The sequence below is a fragment of the Furipterus horrens genome, unplaced genomic scaffold (assembly GCF_987537825.1).
Source record: "Furipterus horrens unplaced genomic scaffold, mFurHor1.1.pri manual_scaffold_17, whole genome shotgun sequence".
In the NCBI taxonomy this organism is placed as follows: Eukaryota; Metazoa; Chordata; class Mammalia; order Chiroptera; family Furipteridae; genus Furipterus; species Furipterus horrens.
Window position 1 is genome coordinate 9012501 of NW_028327187.1, and position 26487 is coordinate 9038987.

The 26487-nt window shown below is 39.6% G+C and overlaps 1 protein-coding gene across 1 annotated transcript in view; it reads left to right on the forward strand.

The window, feature by feature from the left end:
• The window catches only part of AR (androgen receptor), a 174217-nt gene that overhangs the window by 124659 nt on the left and 23071 nt on the right, over positions 1-26487 (forward strand). Inside the window, exon 3 of the mRNA XM_090264251.1 lies at positions 9234-9350. Coding sequence (XP_090120377.1) covers positions 9234-9350 — 117 coding nt within the window. The remainder of the gene's footprint in view (positions 1-9233; positions 9351-26487) is intronic.

Consider the following 26487-nt stretch of genomic DNA (forward strand, 5'->3'; position numbering starts at 1 on the left):
TTTTTTAGATCACACACATAGGTGAAATGATATAGTTTTTTTCTTTCTCTGACTTACTTCACTTAACATAATACCCTCCAGGATTATCCATGTTGTCGCAGATGGCAAGATTTCATTCCTTTTTATTGCTGAATAATACTCCAGTGTGTGTGTATACACACACACACACACGAGTATATCCACTTCTTCTTTATCCATTCACTTACTGATGAACACCTAGGCTTCTTCAATAACTTGGCTATTGTAACTAATGTGGCAATGAACATAGCAGTACATATATCTTTTTGAATTGATGTTTCATTTTCTTCAGATAAGCCGCCAGAAGTGGAATTGTTGGGTCCTTCTTTGTCTCCTGTTATAACCTCTGTTTTGAACTCTATTTTTCTCATATATGTATTTCTGTCCCAGCTTTTTTTCATTTCCATTTTCATGAAATATCTTTTCCATCCCTTTACTTTCAGTCTCCATGTGACTTTCAATCTGGAATCTCATGTAGGCAGTACATGAAGTAGTCTTGTATTTTATCCATTCAGCCACCCTATGTTTTTTTAATAGAACACTTAGTAATTATTGATAGGTAGGTTCTTATTATCATTTTAATTGTATTCATACTAGATTTATAAGTGGCTGGTCTACTATCTTTACTATATATGTTGGCCTTTACCAGTGAGATTTTTTTCTTTCACATATTTTCTTATTTCTAGTTTTGTCCTTTTCTTTTCTCCTTAAGGAATTCTTTTTAACATTTCTTGTAATGCCAGTTTAGTGCTCATGAACTCTCTTAGGTTTTGCTAGTCTGGAAAAATCTTGATCTCCTTCAATTCTGAACGATAACCTTGCTTGGTGTAGTATTCTTGCTTGTATTCATCATGTTGAATATATCATGCTACTCCCTTCTGACCTGCAAAGTTTCTGTTGAAAAGTCACCTGAAAAGTCTTATGGGCATACTCTTGTATGCAATTAGTTGTTTTTCTCTTGCTACTTTTAAGATTCTCTCTTCATCTTTAACTTTAAACAACTTAATTATAAAGTATCTTAGTGTGAGTCTTTTTGGGTTCATCTTGTTTGTAACTCTGTGTTTCCTGGACTTGGTTGTCTGTTTTCTTCACCAGGTTAGGGAAGTTTTCAGCCATTAATTCTTTAAATAGGTTTTCTGTTCCTTTATTTCTTCTCCTTCTGGGACCCCTATGATTCAAATGATAGCATGATTAATGTTATTCGAAAGGTCCCCCATGCTATTCTCACTCTTTTTAATTCTTTTTTTTTTTTTTTTGGTCTTCTATTTGGCTGATTTCCACTATCCTGTATTCCTGGTTGCTGATCCATTCTTCTGAGTTATCTGATCTGTTGTTGATTACCTCCAGTGTATTTTTAATTTCAGTTGTTATATTTTTCAGTTCTGATAGGTCCTTTCTTACAATTTTTTAAAATCTCTATTGAAGTTCTCACTGAGTTTATCCATTTGTCTGGAGAGTTGGATGAACATCTTTATAACTATTACTAGTAGACAGCTTACCTCAGTTTCATTTAGTTCTTTTTCTGCGGTTTTGTCCTGTTTTTTTTTTCCCCTTTGTTTGTAGCATATTTCTTTCATTTTAACTGTTTGCTTCTGTGCATAAGGTAGGTCAGCTAAATCTCTTGGACTTGAAAAAGTGGCCTTGTTTAGAAGTTGTCCTGTGCAGCCCAGTAGTGGGATGCCCCTTGTCCCCAGAGCCAGGTGACCCAGAGGGTGGACTAATGTGGCCTCCTGCTGTTGCTGGGCCACAACTTTTATGGGCATATGGGCAGACAAGGCTGGTCCCTGGCCTGCTGGCTATGAACCTGGCCACAGCTGTTGGGGGCTCATTGGTATGCAGGGCAAGCTTTCTATGCAGCTGACTGCAAAGCCCACCCCTGCTGTTGAAGACACACTGGTGCTGGTGCGTGAGGCCACCCACTGGGTGTGGCAGGGCCAGAGGTGCTTTGGAGGGGTGCTAGCCTGGGTGGGTCCTCAGATAAATACCAGGGTGGGGTGAACAGTGTTAGCAAGGTTAATGGATAGGTCAGAAGTGGTGCCTGCCGGACTTTCGGCCAAGATGGAGGCCTAGACAGACACACTACATCTCCCTCCACAACTAAGAAAGAATACAACTACCTCAAAACTAGAGACAACCGGAAGTTCCAGAAAATCGAGCTGCATGGAAGTCCAATAAACAAAGATATAAGGAAGAAATACTCATCCAGACAGGTAGGAGGGTTGGAGCTGGGGCAGAGAAGATGCAGTGTGGTCACGGCAGCAGCTACAGCAGCAGCAGGCCGGCAAAAAGTGGAGTCACATGTTTTATAAAGTAGAGGGGGTCACCTGAGGAGTGCTCCCAGCACCAGACCAGACTGCGCAGCTCATGGTCCAAGGGCTGGGGAAAATCAAGCCTCATTGCTTCTGACTGTGCAAACCAGTGGGGGCTGGAGCGGAGGCAGAAACTGCCAGTCTCAGCAGAGTCCACTTGTTTAAAGGGCCCCCATAGTCCTAGAATGTCCGCAGACCCACCCACTCTGGGAACCACAGCCAGGGCAACAGCTAGAGGGGCACCAGTCCCATATGGATGTGGGAGAAGTGCCTGGAAAAGGGGCGAGTGCTGAGCAACCAACAGTGTTCCCTCTCAGACCCCTCCCCAACATACAGCACCACAATGTGATGAAACCGGTCGCCCTGTACTGACGAATCCCTAAGGCTCTGCCCCTTGTAACATAATAGGAGCAACAGCTCTACCTAAGACACAGAGGCAAACAAACACAGGAGCCTGTCAAGTTGAGGAGACAAAGAAGTAAGGCCCAAAAGAGGGAACAGATCAAGGTTCCTGTGGGAGAAATAAGCGATGAGGAGATAGCCAACCTAACAGATGCAGATGTTCACAGAATTGACAGATATGCTTAAGTATGGCAAACACATAAGGGAAGAAGTGAAGGTTATGCTAAGTGAAATGAAGGAAAATCCACACAAAAACAATGGTGAAGGGAAGGAAACCAGTGTTCAAATGAGTGATTTGGAACATAAGGAATTAAAAGTCAACCAGTACGGAATGAGGAAACAAGAATTGAAAAAAATGAGGAGAGACTTAGAAACCTCTGGAACAACATTAAACATGCCAACATCCAAATCATAGGGGTGCCAGAAGGAGAAGGGAAAGAGCAAGAAATTGAAAGCTTATGTGAAAAAATAATGAAGGAAAACTGCAAATTTGGCGAAGGAAATAGATGTACAAGTCCAGGAAGTGCAGAAAGTCTCAGAGAAGCTAGATCCAAAAAGGACCACACCAAAACACATCATAATTAAAATGCCAAAGGTGAAAGATAAAGAGAGAATCTTAAAAGCAACAAGAGAAAAGCAGAGAGTTGCCTACAAAGGGGTTCCTATAAGACTATCAGCTAATTTCTCAAAAGGAAGTTTTCAGGCAAGAAGGGACTGGCAAGAAGTATTCAATGTGATGAAAAGCAAGGACCTACAACCAAGATTACTCTATCCAGCAAAGCTATCATTGACAATGGAAGAGCAGATGAAGTGCTTCCCAGACAAGGTTAAGCTAAGAGTTCATTATCACCAGGCCATTATTATATGAAATGTTAAAGGGACTTATTTAAGAAAAAGAAGATTAAAACTATGAACACTAAAATGACAACAAACTCACAATTGTCAACAACTGAATCTAAAAACTAAAAACAAAATCCAACTAAGCAGGAGGGTTATCAGCTGGGAGGGGGAAGGGGAGAAATGGGGATATGGTGCAGGGATTAAGAAGCATAATTGGTTGGTACAAAATAAACAGAGGGAAGTCAAGAGTAATATAGGGAAGGGTGAAGTCAATATATGCACGACCCATGGACATGAACTAAGGGCAGGGGAATTGCTGGAGGGAAGAGGGGTACTGGGCAGAGGGGAGCAAAGGGGAGAAAATTGGGACTACTGTAACAATATAATTATTAAAACATACTTTAAAAAATGAAGCAAAAGAAGAAGAAGAAGTGGTGCCTACCAGTGTCAGACCAGTTAGGTTAAAGAAAGGGAAGGAAATGGCATTTGCCAGCATTGCTGACTCAGGAGAAGGTTTCAACAGATCCCTGTTCCTTCAATACACACCCTAAATTAGTCAATGTATCACCTTCATGTATGACCTAGGTGCTTTTCAAACTGCTGCCTCTGTGCTAGGGCTCAAAAAGAGCATAACTTGGGTTTCCCATGGCCTGTTGGCTCTCCCAGGTGTAAGCCCCAGTGATTTTCAAAGCCAAATGTTATGGGGGCTCCTCTCCCTGGTTCAAGTCCCCCAGGATAGGGCTTGGATCTTTTGCTCTCCAGAGACAACCTCTGCAGTGGATGCCCCTCCCACTTGTCAGTCACTGCATGGGGAGTGGGTGTCGGGTAGGTCTTGACTAGACATAATCTCTACCTCCCCTGTTCCAATGTGGCTTTTTCTTTATATCTGTAGGTGTAGAAAATCTGTTGTGCTGGTCTTCAGGTCATTCTCAGAGGTAGTCATTCTATATGTAGTTGTAGTTTCGGTATCAATGAGAGGAGGTGAGATCAGGATCTTCCTACTCCGCCATCTTGAACTGAAAGACAGGAGCCTTGCTCTTGAATGTCAATTTAGCTTGTCCGTGAAAAGTTATTGCTTGTGGTTGGAGCACTGCCCCCGCAAGAAATGTGGTTTTGAGTGGGATCACGGAGAGACTCATAACTCTTTTAATGTATGTAATATTTTTCCTTGTACAGATCACTTTCATATGCACTCTATATCATTTGTTTTGTATAACTCTATGAAGTAGACGATCCCATTCTTTTTATCATTTTTTAGATAAGGAATCAAGGCTCAGACTTGCCTGAGACCAATTGGAGCTGGGATTTGACACTTTCTCTTCTCACTGCCAATCCAGTGCTCTTTAATTTTTTATCTTATGGGGCTAAGGGCAGATTATGGAAGGTACCTAAAGCCAAGAGAAGGAGTCTGGGCTTGATTCCTGCCTTCTCTTACCAGAACTCCTCATAAAGTCATAAGAAACATGAGTGATCGATCATGGATTTATAACCACTCCAAGAAGTCACCTTGTAGAGCATTACCTGAGGGTTCTTGCTGAGAGCCCATCATGATACTGAATCAACTGTCACTTTCTTTCTGGGTGGGTTGGACGAGTGGAAGAACGATCACAGTTTTGGAATCACAGGAACTCTGCTGCTTTATACATCCTTCTCACAGAAGATTTGCTTTTTGGCAGGATACAGGCTGTGTGCCTAGAGTTGTCTAGCCTGTTCCACAGGTCTAAGAGCAGTTTCCTGGGAGAAAAAGTTAATAGGAGTCAAAAATGCTTGGGACCGCTTTTCAAAGAAGAGACCCTTGGGTGATTAGACCAGAGGCTCCAGGTTGCTTGAACCATAGAGCAAGTTATCCCCATAAGATACATGACCTTTCAATAGGCCTTGAGATTGTTCCTGTCTAGGTCACTCAGGAGATAGGCATCCAGCTATTCCTTTCTGCAGGGTAGTGGATTTTTTTTTCCCCAGGGGAAACCTTCAGAATCAAAAGAGTCGAGATTGGAAAAACAGGATAGGAATGCAGACTGCCTTCTGTCTTCCTTGAGTTTTACTCAGGTGGACTCTTGATACTTCCAGCAGAAATTATAATGTGAATATAAGATTCTATACCTACCTTCCTTAGGTTGCTACTGTTTTCTTCATGCCTGCCACATTCCCTTCCAGTTATATATCAGGAGAACCAAGGTGAAAAGTGAAGTAGAAATATGCACCAAGTTACAGGGATTTAGTGAGACAGCAGGGCTGGTCTTCAGGTCTTCCTTCTTCATGCTCTGTGCTCTTTTACTGTTCTGCACTGACTCTGAAGCACAGTGTTTCAGGGCCCATCTAAGAAGAGATATTGCATTGACAAGGGCAACATTCCAGTTCATACAGACCTGTCTTCTGATCCTGCTGCTGCCACTTACTAGCTGGTAACTGAATGAGATAAGGTAGTTGCCAGTAATACAATACATATGATAAGGGGTTAATATCCAAAATTTATTTTTTAAAAATCATACAACTCAACACCAACAAAATGAACAATTCAATTTAAAAATTTTTAGAGGACGTACAAATGAACAATAGACATGTGAAAAAATACTCAACCTCAATAATCATCAGAAAAATGCAAATTAAAACAAAAACGAGATATCACCCCACACCTGTCAGAATAGCTATTATCAATATATCAATGAACAACAAGTGCTGGCGAGGATGTGGAGAAAAGAGAACCATAGTGCGCTGTTGGTGGGAATGCAGACTGGTGCAGTCACTGTGGAAAATAGTATGAAATTACATCAACAAATTAAAAGTGGAACTGCCTTATGATACAGCTATTCTACTTCTAGGGGATTCGAAGAAACCCACAACACTAATTTGAAAAATATATACATCCCTGTGTTTATTGCAGCATTATTTACAATAGCCAAGCTATGGAAGCAAATTCAGTGCCCATCAATAGACAAATGTACAAAAAAGCATTGATACAAATATACGCCATGGAATATTACTTGGCCATAAAGAAGAAGGAAATTTTACCATTTGCAACAACATGGGTAGACCTAGAGACATTATGCCAAGTGAAATAAGTCAGTCAGAGAAAGACAAATACCAGATGATTTCAGTTATCTATGGAATCTAAAGAACAGAATAAATAAACTAAATAGAAATAAACTCATAGATACAGAGAACAGACTGTTGGTTGCCAGAGGGGAAGGAGTTTAGCAGACTGGGTAAAAAAGGTGATGAGATTAGGAAGTACATATTGGTAGTCACAAAATATGCATGGGGGTGTCAAGTATACCATAGGATATAATATAGTCATTAATACTGTAATAACTCTGTATTTTGCCAGGTGGATACTAGAAATATAGGGAGGAGCACTTTGTAAAGTATATGATTGTCTAACTACTATGTTGTATACCTGAAAGTAATACACAGTAATATTGAATGTAAATTGTAATTGAAATATATAATTTAAAAAACTTAGTATGGTACCTGGCCCATAATAGAGACCAAATAAGTGTAAAATTAATATTCAATGTCATTGGTCATACTGGTGTTTGTACTTCAGATAAATGGTTAAGGATTTCTGTGCTTTAGGTCACCTTGTTTTAGGCCAAGAAACACTCTAGGACAAAATGTGAACTATAACTAGGAAAATGATCTGAGTTTGAAATTGAAATAACAATTTCATTCTTTTTCCACTCTATGCTCCCTCATTCACATGGTGATTCACTTTCAGAAGTGGAATTTAGAACTCCTCTGGAATCCTTATTCCATTGCCCATGCAACCATTCATTGGAAAACTGTGGTCTAGTAGCTAATATTTTCCTTTGGAACTAAGAGATTCCTCAAAGAAGTCAAGTACTACTAACTTGACCTTATTTCACGACAGCAATGTAACCAACTAGATTTGAGAATTCCAGTAAGTAAGGGTGTCCCATAAGTTGAATGGTACTCATACCACCATCCTTCTGTGCACACATTACACTCCTCAGTTTGCAGCAGAAAATAAAGCTGTTAGCAAATTATGTTCTATTTATACTCATAAAATCCTGTGATAAGGTAGAACAAGTAGTGGCCTATAAGCCTTAGATTTTCTCATCTGTTAAGTGAAAGTGATGATAGTACCTACCTGAAAGTACTACAAAGGTGCTTCATTATTAATAGCATACTTAAACGCTTTAACATAAGCCTATTTCATAATAGGTGGCTAATAAATGGTAGTTTTTTTTTTCCCTTCACGAACCTCAAATTCAGTGTTCTTCGGGCAAGACATGACCTCTTAAAAACTCATCCCTGAAATGAGAGGGTTGTACTGGGATGATTTTTAACAGTTCCTTCAAGCCCAGCAATTTTGGAGTCATTTGATAAAGGAAATTAAAGGAGGAAGGGAGGAAGGAAGAAAGGAAAGGAAGGAAAAGGAAATTTTTGCTGACATGGTTACTACTGACCCTCTTACATGAAATAACCTACTATAATAGATGTTTTCTGTGCCTGATCTATGCATTTTAGGTTAAGTGAAGGGAGAGGAAAGCCAAGCAGTAGCTGAATTTGTGGGATATTTTTCCCTGCTATCAAACAACCATTGCTCTTCAATTTTTTTCCTTTCCCTAACACAGACAATCCTCCTCTGTCAAAAGAATCATCCCTAAAATCCCAGTTTTTCCTATAAACTAAAGAAAGTACAGCAGTAAATGAGAGAAAACAACCAGGGGCTTGGAGAAAGAAAGGGGTGGAGTAAGGAACTGCTCATGCTCAGGCAGGGCTGCAAGCATGAGAAGTTCTCTTGTGTTGTAGAGCAACCGGGTATGTATCTCTATTTCTGCTGGTGACTCTGTATGTTTGTGGATCTCTCTGTTCCACTTGTGTATTCATTCAGTCAGTCCATTTTTATTGAGGGCCTACTGTATGTCAGGCCTGTGTTAGGAGCAAAGAGGCAAAGTATTGAATAAAATATGTTGTCAAGTGAACCTCTGTGTCTTTCTTTCAGAAGCTGTGATCCTGAGGATCTCTGTGTATTTGTGTGTGTGTGTGTGTTTCTTTGTATCTGTAACAGTTCCAGGTGCACAGGACAATGATAATTTTTCTTGTCTGGCTTCAGAGGACTTCATTTCACTTGCTGTGATTCACTTGAGGAAGAGTGGACCTTGATTTTTATACCCTGTAGGATGCCATTTTAAAACAATAGAAATCCCAAGGAGGTCTCTTTTACAGAAGTTTTACCTGTATTTGTATCATGAAAAATAACACGTTATCGGTTCAAGTATGATCCCATGCATGATTACAGGAGTCAGGAGAAGGAAGTATTACCTGAGCCCAACTCTGCTGTGTCATGCTAAAGAAGTGACAATTTCTGCCATTGATCATTTTTTCATGGGCATTCTTGGCTTTAATAAAGGTAGATAGAACATCTTACTTAAAAAAACAGTCAGTAGTCCTGATAAAGGAGATATCATCAGGCCCTGAATTGTTCATCCCTATGAAAGCCAAACATTATAGCATTGAATTAAATCAGCTTGGTTTAATAGTTAGATTCTGTGTGATCAAATTGTCTAGGGCAATTCTCTGTTCCTTCTCTCATATGGCAGGATATATCTTCATGCCCTTTTTACCTACAAATACTTACAGAGAGAGACTCTGGAAAAACACTAATGGGGTTGTCTATTCTTATATGTGTTCTCCCAGGGAAACAGAAGTACCTGTGCGCCAGCAGAAATGATTGTACCATCGATAAATTCCGAAGAAAAAATTGTCCATCTTGTCGCCTCCGTAAATGCTATGAAGCAGGGATGACTCTGGGAGGTATGATACTTTTATTTCTTTTCCTCCTCTTCCCTCTCCCTTCTCATTCTCTCGTTCTGTCTTTAAACCAGATTTTCCTCTTTGATGCTTCCAAGGAGGCCAGCCACGCTCTAGGTACAGGCTGACCCCTTCTTATTCAACATGACCATCAGCCAGCTGGTGCTTTTCTTTATTCTTAATCATGCCACATCTCACTCTGGGGCCAGGCATAAGAGCAAGAGATGTGAAGCAGGGATCGGGACCCATCAGAGGGTGAGTGAGTGTGGACTTGACTATAAAAGTTTCCCCAGGGGACATAATAGTACTGGTCTTACGTTGATAAATGGTGGCTAGAATGAGAGAACTAAGGAATCCAGAACAATCACAGGTTCAGGATGACCCAGGCACAGGCTGGCCTTGAACACCTGAGAATATCCTTCAGTTGACTGCTGCCAATATTGTAGGGTTGGCCACCTGGAAAGAGAAGCCGCTTCTCTCTGGAACCTATGACTAGGCTGCCAAGCAGAGCCAATTTCCTATCCCACATCTCCTAGCATGAGCAGGCCTTTTAATCATTTCCTTTTCTTTGAAAATCTATTGATCATTTCCAAAAGCATTTTTTGGTAGCACAGTAGCTTGACAGAGGTAAGATACAGCTCTTTCAGGGGTGACCCCATCCCACTATGAGGCTCTCTGTTCCCTCGTCTGTGTCTATCATGAGTATTGTCACCATTCCAGAAAGGCTTAGCTAACACTTAAAGCTCCCCCCAAAATTCCTAATTTCTTCATGTTTACATCAGCTTAATGCCAGAGTCCTCTCTGCTGCCTTTTCCTTCCAGAAAGATACACCTTTCATGAGAAAAGCAAGCTCATTAGTCTACTTTGATTTCAAAATGGAACTTGAGGAAAGACAAGCCTATTTCTGAATGCCTAAAACTGTATCTTCATACCTGATTACTTATTATCACCCTGGAAAACCTAATTGCCTAAAATCCTGTCCTCTCCCCTCCCCCTCTCTGGGCTAATTTAAAGCACTTGTCCATCTCTGGCTTTTTGTGATATGCTCAATACCTTGTCTGCCTATGAGCATATTTATAAAAACCAACTTGTTTTCTAACCATGTCCTGCTGTTCATGTGGATAACTGAATCCCCTCCTCCTTACAGGCCAGTAGTAGTCCTTAAACAGACCAAAGTACTACAAATAAATTGACCCAGGCTCAATCTGAGACAGTTTTAACAGAAGCATCTCAAGTAGTGTCTAGTATTCCCAGACATTGCACACAGATGCTCTATGAGTGGTTTTCCAGGCAGCCACATCAAATGAAACTCAAATATCTGAAAAAAAATTAACCTTGTTCTTGTTTGCTTGGCTCACTCCAGATAAATCACAATTGTAGTGGGGAGGAAGCAGTAAGACTAGGATGGGGAAGTGCAGAAGGAAAGTCAAAGGGATTGACAAAAGGAAGTTTTTACATACAAATGTTATGGCCACATGTGATGTTTCTGATACACTGAACTTCCAATTATTTAGCTGTCTGTGAGTTGTATTTAAGAGATGGGGGCTCGTGGTAGAGAACCCCATGGATTTCCATCAGCTGATAATGAATTGTATGCCCACTTTGACACCTGATGGCAAGCAAAGTCCTCATAACATTTGGGTCCAAATCTTAAAATTAGTTTCATGTCTCAGCCAACATCCTCCATTATAAAGCAGCCTATGACATGATTACAGTGAATCTCTTTGAAAAGGAGTTTATGTGTCACAGATAATTTTACTACTGTTTATAACAGACAGGCATAAATCTGTAAATTTTTCTGAGAGTGGTATGGTAAATTTACAAATTGACTTAATGGATAGAGTGCTCAACTTTGAATGAGCTTGGTCATCATAATAAAAAGAACCCAAAAAGTTCTGTGGTTGATTTCATTTCAATTCCATTTCTATAATATTTACTATGTTTCTGCTATGTACAAGACACCATGCTAGGCAATAGAGCTTCAGGCTGGCAAATGTCAAAAAATGTCTACAGTATCCAAGGATTCTTGATGTCATTTAAATGGCCTTGTCTTTGGAGTCAGGCAGACCTAAGTTAAAGGCCCAGCTTCATTATTTATTGCATCCTGTCTAAGCCTCAATTTATTCATCTGTAATGTTAGAAATATCACTCTCACACAGCTATACTGGGGATCAGGTGACATGATAAATGTGAACATCTTTGGTAAATGACAAAGTACTAGACAAATGTGAGGGTTTATTATGATAATGAGTTTACTAGTAATTTATCTGGTAGGGATGCTCACAGCGCTTCCCAGTTGGCTTTTACTCTGAGTTACTTGGCATGTCCTATGATATGTAATAGATCTAACAGGTGGAGCATCACCAAAAATCACTCTTCAAAACAAAAGTACCATCAAGATTTTTTGGAGATGACTCTAGTAATTAAGAGAATCAAATATGATGTCTGTCCAGAAGATATCCAGCCATGTAATATGAAAAATATTTATTGAAGAATATACAAGAAACATGGTACATAGGACAATAGCACCTTAGTCTCCTTCAAAGTAGGCATTTTGGGATCTCACACTGTTCTCCCAATCATCATCAGCTGCCCCATCATATTTTCCTGAATCTCATCGATGTTCTGAAATCTCTTCCCTTTCAAAGGTGAGCTTGGTTTGGGGAAAAAACAAGCCACAGGGCGCCAAATCTGGGCTGTAGAGGGCCTGAGTTACCTGGGTGATTTGATGTTTCACAAAAAGACTGCATGAGACATGATGCATAAGCAGGCACGTTGTCCTGATGAAGCTGCCAATCTCCAGTTACTTATATCTGTGGCCTTCTGAATCCTCCAGATAGTTTCTGTGGAGGAATGTTCAAGCTTCACACAAAATTTGATGCAGATTCTTGCTCTACTTGCTCAGTCATTTTGAATGTGATGGCCATACAGTACACATGCTCATTCAACAGCATCTACCACCCCACTGACTAGCACAGTGAGGTCGTCATTGTTCACACATGCATATTACAGTCCATCAATGCCTTGCACACCGTTCTTGTTATATTAACAATGGCTAGACTTTTTCCAGAGAGACCTCATATTATGTTCAAGTACCATGCAATAAGAATCCAAGTGTTTACCCTCATAGACACCACTGTTTGAAAAACAAACCTTTCCATTTTGCTAAACTTTTGTCTACATTCCTTGCTTCCTTGATGTGAACATTTGTTAAGTTTATTGTTAACTTTCAAATTCAGTGTATATCACTTCTTTATTCAAACAATGGAAAAGAGAAAGAAACCATCAATGCAGAGTGGCCTTTCTGAATACTTTAGCAATAGACTTCCCTTTTTATAATATTTGGATTTAGCATAAACATTTTGATCACCTTGAAGGAGAATTGATATAATTCTGCTTTATTCTTACCATTACTCAGATCAATATTGTGTAATATAGTCCAAAATGGCAACTAGGGATGTGGCTTTGGACAAGTCTCTTCTCTCCTCTGAGGCTGTTTTCTCATAATAAAATTGGCATAGTGGCCTTCTCCAAGAACATTTCTGGCACTACCATTTGTGATTTTATGTCTTAAGCCACATAAAAAGGGTTTTAAGTTCATCAGCTCTTTATTCAGATTGTCTATGCACTGCTTCTAGAAATATAGTCTAGATTTGAGTGCTTTGATCTGCATAGTAATTTTAGCTACCTCAAGTCACACCAACATAAGATATATTATGTGTCTAAAAGTAGACTTGATAGATTATTAAAGGAGTGGAGATCAGAAGGGCTGTCATTTTATCTTAGAGAACTGGTACTCTGCAGCTGATGGCTATGTTGTCTTCAGGCCTCAAGATCTCTAGTCTGGTTTTCTCTATAAATGTTCCATCTACTATTTGGTGATGGGATCTCCGAAACTCAGCGATACCTAAAACACATAGCCCTTTCCTTCCTCAGTTTAGGCCTATCTACCTGTTCATTGTTTGTTGTTTTTTTGTAGTACCTCTTGATGTTTATGAAAGGGTCCTGGAGGTGATTGGATTCTCAGGTTGTTTTCCTGGAAGACTGCTTCCAGGTTTTCAGCTGTCTATCCATGACAAGGACAGGCCTTTCTTTGTACATGGTTCATTTATGGCTGTGTTTGAAAAATTACATGTTGCTAACTGCTTTAAAAGTTTACCCCCCTTGCCTACTTCTCATTTAAGAAAATAGTTATAAATATAGCTGTCTAGAAAAGGAATTTCTCTCCAGTTAATTAGTTGTGTTTTTTTCACAGCCTATAATGAGAATAAATACACAGCCATCTCCCACTTTTCTCTGCACTTCTCAAGGATGTGCTCTCAGTTTCCAAGATAGAATGAGAAAGAAAGAATTGGTTTTATCTGCCATCTTCTCTCCTGACCCTTCCTTCCTTTTCACTTTCCCTCCAATTCCTCCCTACATATTATTTCTTTTTGTGTTTTGCAACTCCTGAGATATCAGCCTTCAATAAATGGTATTTGTTTCCTGCTACTTTCTTCTTTCTTGGACCAAGGAAGATGGTAGATCCTTTAAGACTTTCAGGTAGCAGCCAAAGCCCAAAATAGGAGACGAAATATGGATCCTTAGAGCATGTGAAAATCTGAGGTGTGCACCATTTTCTCCAACGGTTATTCTATAATATTTGAGAATTGCCTTTTTGACTAGGAGACTGAATTCCACATCTGAGACTTAAACCTGTTAACATATCTGCAGGTTTTAACAACCTCCATAATTCTCTAGTTGAGAGTACGGCTCAGAGAGCCCTTGGCTCTGGTCTGGTGTTGTCATGGAAATTTGGTTTCCAGTATTGAAGACAGACTTGGTGTCAGCCCTTTCACCATTCTCCATGCTCAAGAGCAGCCCAATATTGATACGTCTGGATCACATGACCTGTATGGAAGGGAGTGATTCCAGTGCTGAAACACTGTTCATTGAATCATTCTTTTGCAGAAAAGTTTCACTGCATTAATTTATCCATCTATTTATACATCCATCCTTCTAACAAGCCAACTAGATAGTCCTTCCATCTTTCCATCTATTCACTCATTTATGTGTTGTTTAACAACAATTTATTGAGTTCCAACTATGTGCTAGACATTATAGTAAGCATTTTGGAGGACTGGAGATAAAGAAGATATGATTTCTACCCTCAAAATGTTAAACAAGGAGAGAAAGACATTTATAATGAATATACCTTAATTTTCTTTATAATTTCTTTTTTTTTTTTTCTTTTCTTTTTTGGTTTTTCAATTACAGTTGTCCCATTTTTCCCCCATTGCTCCCCCCACCCAGCCCATCCTTTCTCCCACAATTATATCCCTCCCCGTTGTCCATGTCCATGAGTCATTCATATACATTCCTTGACTAGACCCTTCCCTTACTTATCCCCGTTCTCTCCCTCCCCCCTCCCCCCTACTGACTGCTATTCGAGTCTTTGCCTATTTACTTGGTTTGTTTGTGTTGCTCTTTAGTTTCCTGTATTAGGTGACATCATATGGTATTTTGCTTTCTTTGCCTGGCTTATTTCACTAAGCATAATTCTCTCTAGTTCCATCCATGTTGTCGCAAATGGCAGGAGTTCCTTCTTTCTCTCTGCTGCATAGAATTCCATTGTGTAGATTACCACAGTTTTTTTGATCCACTCATCTACAGATGGGCACTTAGGTTGTTTCCAGCACTTGGCTATTGTAAACAGGGCTGCTATGAACATAGGGGTGCATAGGTTCTTTTGAATTGGGGTTTCAGGATTTTTCAGGTATAATCCTAACAGTGGAATTGCTGGTTCAAAAGGCAGTTCCATTTTTAGTTTTTTGAGGTAATTCCATACTGTTTTCCATAGTGGCTGCACTAGTCTGCATTCCCACCAACAGTGCAGTAGGGTTCCCGTTTCTCCACATCCTCGCCAGCACTTGTTGTTTGTTGATTTGTTGATGATGGCCATTCTGACTGGTGTAAAATGGTATCTCATTGTGGTTTTTACTTGCATCTCTCTGATGAGTAGTGATGTTGAGCATCCTTTCATGTGCCTATGGACCTTCTGTATGTCCTCTTCGGAGAAGTGTTTGTTCAGGTTTTTGGCCCATTTTTTAATTGGACCGTCTGTCTTCCTGGTGTTGAGTTGTATAAGTTCGTTATATATTTTGGAGATCAACCCCTTGTCTGAGGAATCATTGGCAAATATGTTTTCCCATATGGTTGGTTCCCTTTTCATCTTGCTGATGTTTTCTTTCACTGAGCAGAAACTCTTTAGTTTGATGTAGTCTCATTTGTTTATTCTTTCCTTTATTTCCCTTGCCCTAGGAGATATATCAGCAAAAATATTGCTACGTGGGATATCTGAAATTTTACTGCCTATGTTTTTCTCTATTCTATGGTGTCATGGCTTACATTTAAGTGTTTTATCCCTCTTGAGTTTATTCTGGTGTCTGGTGTAAGTTAGTGATCTAGTTTCACTTTTTTGCGTGTACCTCTCCAGATCTTCCCACATCATTTACTGAAGATGCTATTTTTACTCCATTTTGTGATCCTTCCTCCTTTGTCAAATATTAGTTGACCATAGAGATGTGGGTGTATTTCTGGGCTCTCATTCTGTTCCATTATCTACATATCTGTTCTTTTTTAAATGTTTTATTTATTTATTTATTTGTTTGTTTATTTATTTATTTATTTATTTATTTTAGAAAGAAGGGAAGGGAGGGACAAAGTGAGGGAGAGAAACATCAATTTATGGTTGCCTCCTGTGTGCCCCCAACTGGGGACCCGGCCCACAACCCAGGCATATGTCCTGACTGGGAATTGAACCAGCAACCTTTTGACTGACAGGCCGGTACTCCATCCACTGAGCCACACCAGCCAGGGCTATATGTCTGTTCTTATGCCAGTACCAGACTGTTTTGATTACCATGGCATTATAATATAGTTTGATATCAGTTATTATGATTCCTCCTACTTTGTTCTTTTTCAAGATTGCTGAGGCTATTCAGGATAGTGTTTGGTTCTATGTAAATTTTTTAAATTATTTGTTCTAGATCAGTGAAATACTTTATTTTTCTTGTTGCTATAGTAAATAGGATTTTTTCCAATTTCTATCTCTAATATTTCATTGCTGGTGTACAGAAATGGCTTCAATGTCTGAATATTGACATTGTACCCTGCCATTTTGCCAAATTCACTTAGGTCATGTAGTTTTTTTGGTGGAGTCTATAGGGTTTTGTATGTACACTATCATGTCATCTGCAAATAATGACAGTTCTACTTCCTTCTTTCCAATTTGGATGTCTTCTTTTTTCTTTTTCCCCTTTGCTCCCCTCCACACAGCACCCCCTTCCCCGACAATCCCCTCCCCAAGTCCATCTCCATGGCTCACCCTTTCATATATTCTTCTTCTTTTTTAAAAAAAATAATTAATTAATTAGTTAAATATTTTAACAATAAAAAATAACAATCCCTCCCTCTCAGACTTAAGACCCTTTACAATCTTATAAAGGACAATGGACGAAGGTCTCGAGCTCCTCTAGCTGCTTCAAGCTGGACATGGTCATCGTCCTACCTACCCTTGCGTCAAGAAATCCCTAATAAGAGTGGGGGTGTGGAGGGGAGGGTGGCCTTCCCACAAGGGTAAGGATCGTGCAGACTCCAGGTTGGTTGGCTGTCTCTGCACAGTGGCGTGCTTGGTTTAACAGGCTGGCATCCTTGTTGTGTTCTGGGGGCAACAGGGTTAAAGGACATCATTCAATCCGTAACCACTAGATGACAGAAGACAGGTATTAATTTTTCAATGTCCCACATTAGGGAAAAGAAGGGCTTCTTTGGAGGAAGGTATGCCAGGTACATCTCACCTGTCCAAAACCCTTTTGCCCATTATACTTAGTTTGGACTGAGGGAAATATTTTAGGTTTCCCCCCTCTCAGGCCTCTGGGCTCTTTCTGTCCAAGCCATTAGGATAGAAAAGAGAAACCAGTTTTAAAGTGAAGCCCACAGACCACCCCGTTCTTCACCAACCCAGCCACTTAGTTCAGCCAAACCATTGAGTCTCAGGAGGCAGCAATGCAGACAGGATTAAGTGAGGTCTATACGTACAGACAATCACTCAGGTAATGAGATCGTAGGCTTATGCCCTTTGAAAACAGAAAACACATGTTAATTTATGTAACATAACCCACATACAAGTCTCTAAATCTGTAGGACTGTCTTATCGGAAAGACATCCAGTTGCAAGGCATTTGACATTCTTCTCGCCTGTAAATTAAACATCTTTGATAATGCCACAGACATAGTTTAACTTTCAAATGAAAACAAATTTTAAATGAAAAGAAACTTTAAAGACGGTTAGCTGCACTATAGTCTACCACTGGGCATTGTGATCTTCCTTGAATCTTGATTTTTCTCCCTAAGATTACCCCCCTTGTCATTAAAGGGACTGCATTAAGTTCATTTTTAATTTATCCTGTTCATTTGCATAAACACAACAAGAGCAGCAAATGATCACTTATGATCTTTAGTTCTGCTTTGCTGGAACTTACGCAAGGAACATTTAGAGTGACCTTCAGTCTGCCCTTCAGGGCACAGAAGTTGAGCCACATACCTGGCATTCAGCCTTGCCTGTAAACACCCGTCTTTTCCAGGTCCTCCTGGTTTTCCATTATGCCTTAAGGTCCCTTCTAGCCATCTTTCAGGAAAACAACCTTCGTTCCTTCCCTAGAAAGATTGCTATGGACCGCTCATCCATCCAAGGTACCAGGCCTTTTATCTCGTGGACTTTTATTACCTTTGAGAGTCAGTCCCAGTTGCTCAGGGCTTTTTGGTAACAACCAAAGCCCAATCATGTCTCCTTTAGGCATGACATTCCAGTCAAAGTCTTAGTCAAAAAATCGTTATTAACAACTGGTCTTATTAGTTTTATGCAAAGAAACTTAGGTCATTACTTACTTCTTTAGAATGCCAAATTCTGGAGAGATCAGATAGGGAGAAAATATATACAGTGTGAAGGAAAATCCTTGTCCTTCTAATATTCACTGAACTTGCATTTCTATTCTTTATATTTTTATTTTTCCCCCCACTAAAAAATTTTCTGTTTGTTTGTTTTTCCATTACAGTTGTCTCACTTTTTTCCCCCTCTTGCTTCTCTGCACCCTGTCCCTCCCTTCTCCCACATTCAGTCCCCACCCAGTTGTCCATGTCCATGGGTCATTTATACATGTTCTTTGACTAGACCCTTCCCCTTCTTACCACTTCTCTCCCTCCCATCTCCCCCTTTGTTACTGTTAGTTTATTCCTCGTTTACATACCTCTGGTTCAATTTTGCTCATTTGTTTGTGTTGTTCATTAGTTTCCTGTAACACGTGACAGCATAAGGTAATTTTCTTTTGTTGCCTGGCTTATTTCGCTAAGCGTAATTCTCTCTAGTTCCAATCACGTTGTTGCAAATGGTAGAAGTTCCTTCTTTCTTTCAGTACTTATTCATTGTCATTTTCCCCCTTTGTACTCGTGTTCCTCTCTGTCTCTCTCTGTTTCTTCATCTTCTTAAAGCAGACCCTTTAGCATCTCTTGCAATACTGGTTTGGTGGAGATGTATTCTTTTAACCTTATTTTGTTTTGGAAACTCCTTATTTCACCTTCCATTTTGAATGAGAGCCTTGCTGGGTACAGTATTCTTGGTTGTAGGCCTTTGTTTTTCATTGCTTGGAATATATTTTGCCATTCCCTTCTGGCTTGTAGTGTTTCTGCTGAGAAATCTGATGATAGCCTTATTGGAGCTCCCTTGTATGTTATTAGTTGTTTCTCTCTTGCTGCTTTTAGGATTCTCTCTTTGTCTTTGAATGTTGGCATTTTAATTATGATGTGTCTTGAAGTGGGCCTGTTGGGGTTCTTCTTCATTGGGACCCTCTGTGCTTCCTGGACTTGCATGATTCTTTCTGTCTTCATGTTAGGGAAGTTTTCTGTCATTGGTTTTTCAAAGAGGTTTTCTATTCCTTGCTCTTCTTCTTCTCCTTCTGGAATTCCTATGATACGGATATTATTACGTTTCATGTTGTCCTGCAGCTCTCTTAGAGCCTCTTCAGTCTTATTCAGCCTTTTTTCATTTTGTTGCACTGTCTGTGAGTTTTTGTCTACATTGTCCTCCAGCTCGCTGATCTGATTTTCTGCTTCCTCTGGCCTGCTTTTAATTCCTTCTACTGTGTTCTTCAATTCAGAGATCGTATTCTTCATTTCCTCCTGGCTCTTATTGATAGCTTCCATGTCCTTTTTGATGCTGGTATAATTCTCAGTAAGTTCCTTATAGTTCTTCTGGAGTTCACTGTAGTTTTTCTGGAGTTCTTTGTAGTTTCCGCTGAGCTCATTGAGCTTCTCCATAATACATGCTTTCAATTCCATATCTGATAGTTGGCTCCCCTCTATTTCATTTAGCACTCTTTCTGGGGACTCTACCTTTCCTTTCGATGGGGGGTTGTTTCTCTGTCTCCCCATTTTTGTGACTCCTATTGTTTGTTGGTGCTTCTTAGAATCTTTTTTTTCTTGTCTGATTGTTATGGCTAGAACTTCCAAAACTACATTGAATAGAAGTGGAGAGAGTGGACACCCTTGTCTCACTCCTGATCTTAGGGGGAAAGCTTTCTGTTTTGCACATTGAATATGATGTTGGCTTCAGATTGCTCATATATGGCCTTTATTATGTTGAGGAACGCTCCTTCTATTCCCACTTTGCTGAGTGTTTTTATCTTAAATGGGTGTTGTACTTTATCAAATGCTTTTTCTGCATCTATTGATATGATCATGTGGTTTTTTCTTTCATTTTTTTATGTGTTGTATTATGTTTTTTTGATTTGCAAATATTAAACCATACTTGCATCCCTGGGATGAATCCCACTTGATCGTGGTGTATGATCTTTTTAATGCGTTGCTGGATCGGTTTGCCAATATTTTGTTGAGGATTTTAGCATCTGTGTTCATCAGCAATATTGGCCTGTTAGTTTTCTTTGTTGTGTCTTGACCTGGTTTTGGGATTGTGATAATACTGGCCTCATAGACAGCTTGGGAGTCTTCCCTCTTCTTGTATTTTCTTGAATAGTTTGAGAAGAATAGGAGTTAGTTCTTCCCTAAATGTTTGGTAAAATTCACCTGCAAAGCCATCCAGTCCGGTGCTTTTGTGTGCTGGGAGTTTTTTGATTACTGCTTCAATTTCACTAGTTGTTATTGGTCTATTCAGGCTTTCTGCTTCTTCTTAATTCAGTTTTGGAAGATTATATTTTTCCAGAAATTTGTTCATTTCACCCAGGTTGGCAAATGTCTTGCCATATAATTGTTTGTAGTAATTTCTTACAATACTTTGTATTTTTGTGGTATTGGTTGTGATTTCTCCACTTTGTTTATGATGTCATTTATTTGGGTCCTCTCTCTCTTTTTCTTGATGAGTCTGGTTAAAAGCTTATTAATTTTGTTTATCTTTTCAATGAACAACCCCTGGATTTATTGATTCTTTGAATTGTTCTTTTAGTCTCTATGTTATTTAATTCTGCTCTGATCTGAATTATTTTCTTCCTTCTTCTCGCTCTGGGCTTTGTAAATAACTTTTTGTAATAATCAAAATTGATGATACCCCATATTGGGTACATGTCTGAGTATCCCACTTGTAAAATTTCCACTTAAAATCTTTCAGTTTTTAAAGTGTAATTGCTGCAGAAAGATTTTATTGCTGTTTACTTTTGCTGTGAGTGCTCCAAAATCCCTCAGTTCCTCTTTTAAGAGTAAAATGATATCATAGGCAATATTTTCAAAGGTAGTAGGCAGAAAGCTAAAAGTACACAGCATACAATAGGTCATATACACAAAGGCAAGTATTTTCCAAGTATAACAATTCAGGGGGAAAAAAAGTTTCATTTGAACCATTTAAAAACATTTTACTTCGATTTAAGAAGAGTGTCACCTGTTGTTACTAATAGTAGGATTTATTCTTTAAGATCACAAAAGTGTGTGAAACATTTTTTTACTATACTGAATTTATATACATGGACAATATACCTGAGCAGATGCTTTTACAGAGACTTTTGCACATTCTCTGGGATTATACTTATATGAACTGAGAGGGGAAATACACAACCACCCAGAAAGTAGTAGAATCTTTAGATTGTTTATTATTGATAATATTTCCATGACAAGACATATCTAGAAAGTAAACTGGAAATGGCATTGCTACCCTGAATCATCTCTTTTGGAATCAGGTTCCATTCTCTTCAGTCCATTTAGTTCTTGCTATACTTTTTAGCTTTCTTAAGCCAGGCATAGAAATGTCTTTTTTTTCCTGTTTAATACTGCCACCGGACCAATAGTTCTGTGACTGATGTGAAAACTGGTTGTTGAGGGATATTTCCGCCTTCTAGCAGCCAACAATTAAAAAAATGTAAGCACCAATCCTGAAAAAAATCACGTGCAGAAAACTTGGACTGGCATTTGGAACTCAGAAGAAAATCTGGATCTTGGTCAAGGCAAAAGGTCATCAGCCCCAGCCTGCACAGTTTAGTATGTCATGCTGGCCACAATACAACTGAAGGAGACTAAGGACTCTCCCCAGGGTGGAAAATGAGCCATGGAAGCTTTGATTAGTGAGCTGTTAGGCACACAGACATTAATTTCGAAGCATTCTCATCTCCAAGCTGAGTAATAATGCTTGTAATATTATGGGATTGTTTGACTGCTGCAAGAAATTCAGAAGACCAAATAGAGAGTCTTTGTTGGGCTCTGAGTGTCTATAATGAGGTTGTTAAACTCCACCTTTCTTCTCTTCCTCCACATCCTCCTTCTCCCCACCCCTTGCCTAATTCTTACCCACTGTGTACAGAGAGGCATATATATATAGTATATTTGTCAATAAAGGAGAAAAGGAAGGAAAAATCAACTCCAAGTAAAGAATTTTCCATACCTCATCCCACCTCTGTCTTGTAGGTAGGTAGAAAAACAGAACAGAAAACCCCCAATCCAAAATAGTAGTCTCCTGTTCTCCCCAAATTTGCATGCTGCCTCCTTTCAGAGGAACTGACTCATGCATCTGGTTATCATCCTGCTAGCTGCAAGCCCATCTTTAAGTTGCTACTTTCAACAGTGTTTCTCTTTCATGTTAGAAAAATGCCAAGTAGACAACTGCCAGCATCTCAAAATGACCAGACACTGAAGAAAGGTGACCTACCTCATGAAGAATGAAGGTTCTAGAGGTCTAGTGAATAGCCCAGAAACACCTGGGGCTGAGAGCTTCTCTATTAGTTGATGACTTTCCCCCATTGGACTGATGGTGTTTCCATATGTCACAGGGATGTTGTAAGGACTAGCTCTAGAAATAACGGTTCCTATTTATCTAGTCATATCATGATTGTTGTTTTCTGTAATATGATTTGGTGTTAGTAGAGTGCTTTTTGATTGTTCTTGATCGTATGTGATGGCAGCCAGCACTGACTCAAGTAGGTACAGTGAAGTTTTGATTCAGTTGCTTGCTTTCCACAGTGTGCTTCTGGGAAGAACCTTTGCTGATGGAAATAAAGATGTTACCCTTAACAAGAAGCCATGATGCCTATCTGGGGCTCCTGCAGCCATTTTCACTTGGTTTTTAGGCAGTTCATGAGTTTCCCCTTACCGCCATTCTGCTGGACTACTGCCAAGTACCCAAATCTTAACCTTAGGCCCCATCACTGAGTTGAAGGTAATCACTGGTCCGCAAAAGTTGAGTAAACAAGAACCACATTTGTCTCTCCTGGACGAGGTGTCCCAAGAAGCCAGCCAGCCCCTCTTGAAACAGACTAGGAGACCAGAGTCAGAAAGGTTTTTTTTCCCTCTGTTCCTAAAGTCAAGATGACTGTTTTCAGGAACACACACACACTCGAAACCTTTCAGAAAGAGGAAGGCAAAAATCTTAAGAACTAATACTTACTTCTCTTGTTTCTTATTGCAGTTAAGGTGATGGAAGAAAGTGGATCAGGCTTTACTTCTTACTTCTAGCCGTAGTGATTCCACACTCCTCCACTGCTCACTCATATCATATGCTTCCCTCTCCACCAGGAGTGAGCCCTTGTTCTTCTGTCAAGCCAGACTCAAACTTTGCATTGATATAAGGGGAGAGGCACTTAGAATTTGAAATAGCTTGCTATGCTGTGTCTGTCCCAGAACCTCCATATTAAAAGCAGTTTCAACCCTAGCCAGGTGGAACAGTTAATTGTAGCATTGTTCCGTACACCAAAACATTGGGGGTTTGATTCCCAGCCAGGATTGCAGGTCTGATTCCCAGTCAGGGTGTGTATGGGAGGCAACTGATCAATGTTTCTCTCTCACATCTGTCTTTCTCAAATCAATAAACATAAAAAATAAAGCCAGTTTCATTCTAGTGGATTCAGAGTCATTATATCCAGGGGTAGTCAAACACACACACACACACACACACACACACACACACACACACACAGAGTCTCTGTCTCTCTCTGTACTATCTATCTATCTATCTATCTATCTATCTATCTATCTATCTCTATCTCTGTTTCTATCTCTATCTCTTGTCTCTCCTTCCTCTTACTCAGCAACATTCTGGAGAAAAGCTGGGATAGGACTTCAGGAGGGAGGGGAGTTTCCCTCTTTGGGGGTGAATTTTAATCTCTAGGCTAGCAAGAGTTTCCCTAAGGTGGATAGAAAGGCTAATGTGTTTTATTTTTACTGCTTTCTATTTGTTTGACTGTTGCATATTTCTGCTAGTAGATTTTCCTTTAATAAAACCATTAATACACCAATGGTATTTTCTTATTTACAACAGACTGACAGAATTAATACTGTTAACATTGGGCCCTTTTTTATTTTTCTTTTTTCTTTTTTTTCTCTCTCATTTGCTTTCCAGGTCATCCTGACCTGTTCAGCTTAGACTGTTTCACATTTGTTTTTTTATGTCAGTTTAAATGTAATTGTAAAAGTATGTATGCTCTAAATTCATGAAGTACTTTTTCCAGTGGAAAAGCTTGGTATGTGAGAGCATTTCCAAGCTTTTTGGTAATGATCTTATGCCCCTCATCCAGCATGGCATCTGGACAGTAAGCCCCTTTCTTCTGGCTCAGTAGTCAGAGAGAGACTTGGAAACAGTCTGCCAGATTCTGTGCTTTGGCAAGGATATGCAACATTGCATATCATTCTATTATTAATTACATTTACTCCTTCATGAACTAAACACCATTAGACTAAATAGTCCAACATAAACCTTGAAAGATAAGATTTGATATTCTTTTCCCTGGCTATTCCTTTGACTCAGAATTGAGAATGGGGTTGTGTGGGGAAGACCAAGGAACCTTCTTGCCTGAAAGTATTTGACCTACACTTAGTAGTGTATACTTACACTTGGGTGTACTTCTAACTAATGTATCACCCCATACATGCCAAGGGCTGGCTCTGTTCCTGGTATCCTGTCCTTGCCCTAGTTCAACACTCATCTCCAACTGACCCTTCTCCCCACTAACATGCTACTTAACCTGATAAAATGGAAAGAGTGCTGCCCTAGAAGTCAGGATAGCTGGTTCTAGTTCCTGCTCTGCAACAATCCAGCTGTGTGCACTTGGGCAAGACTTAGCATTGGCCTTTAGTCTACTCATCTTGTTTAAGGATTGGGGTGGATGGGAGATCCAGGATACATAAGAATTGAGGCCTTCAAACCTTTTCTTGGCAATGTAACCTCTCCTTCAAATGAAAATATGACATTCCCAAATGCAGATACAGAATAAAGCACTGCTGCTGTGGTTTGAAAGAAGGTGGAGTTAGTTATCAGAACTGTACGTTCAGGCCCACTTTATCTCTTTTCAGGAACCCTTAAAGAAAGTTATAAACCCTTGGGGCACTACTACTATACTAGTTCGATGTTTGGAAACCCTCCTACCTTGATTCTCTCCTGCAATTAATTTCAATTCCTGTGGAGAGAATGTTTCATCAGTTAGATTTTCCAGAAAGAGGTTTGTCTGCCTGCGATAAAGGAGACACAATGGAGCAATATGGAGCAGCTAGCGAGAGTAAGAGACATCATTTATTGACCTACAGAATTTGTTCTGTGTTAAGTACCTGACATACATTCTCTTAGGGAAAATGACAACAACTCTGTCAGATAGGTCTTAGTATTATCTTAGGATTCCAAAACCTGTCAGTTTGGCCCTCCATCTTTGGTTTCAGATCAGTTGCTTGAGATGGAAAGCTATACTTCGTATAGGTTGATACCCTAGGCAGTTTTTCAGAATGTTTTCTAGCTAGAGTCATTCTGGGAAAATGTCATAACCTCCCCATTGACATACACTTTTATAGGATTCAGAGCACTTTAACTGAGATCATCTAATTTCTTTCTAATAATAGTCTTGTGCAGTAGTCAGATCAGATTGTCACCATTATACAGAGGAGAAAACAGAGGTATATGAGAAATTAAAGGATGTGTTCAAGGTCATGCATCCAATAAGACTGGATACCACCACCTTTTATTTATGGTGAATAATATTTTAGAACTTTGACATCATCATCACACTTTGCCCTCTTGAGTTCAGTGCATTCTTCACTATGCTTCAGTCTTGGAAAGTCCTGGTCGTGTAGAATATTCCCTGTACTTTCGGACACCACCATAGTGCCTATAGTCATTGTTAACAACCTCACTACTTAGGTAATAATATTATCCCCACTTTTTGCATATGGAAATTGAGGTAGATAAGGCTAAGTCTTGTTCAAATTCTCACAGCTACTAAGCGGCAGAGCCAGGCTTACAACTGAGACAGTTTAACTCCAGATTCCTTTCTTTTAGCTAATACCCTTTATATAGAGAGAAGAAGCTAAGACCAAAAGAAGGAAAGATATGATACTGAGGTCATGCAGTGAGCTCCTGTGGATCCTAATCCAGTGTTCCTCTGACCTTATAAATCTAAATTATACAGTGATGTGCCCTGACCTTAATCCTCCTAGGTGGAAAGATGGCTGGTTTGATTTAAACCAGAACCATATACTGACTTTTCCCAGGCCAAAATTCACTTGCAGAATTCTGTTTGTACAGCATAATTCCGTCGTCCGTCGGTAGCCGTCTGTCTCGAGAGACAATGGTGTAGCTTCTTAAGAGTCTATCTGCACCGCCGAGAATGGCTGTGCAGTCCGACTCGGGA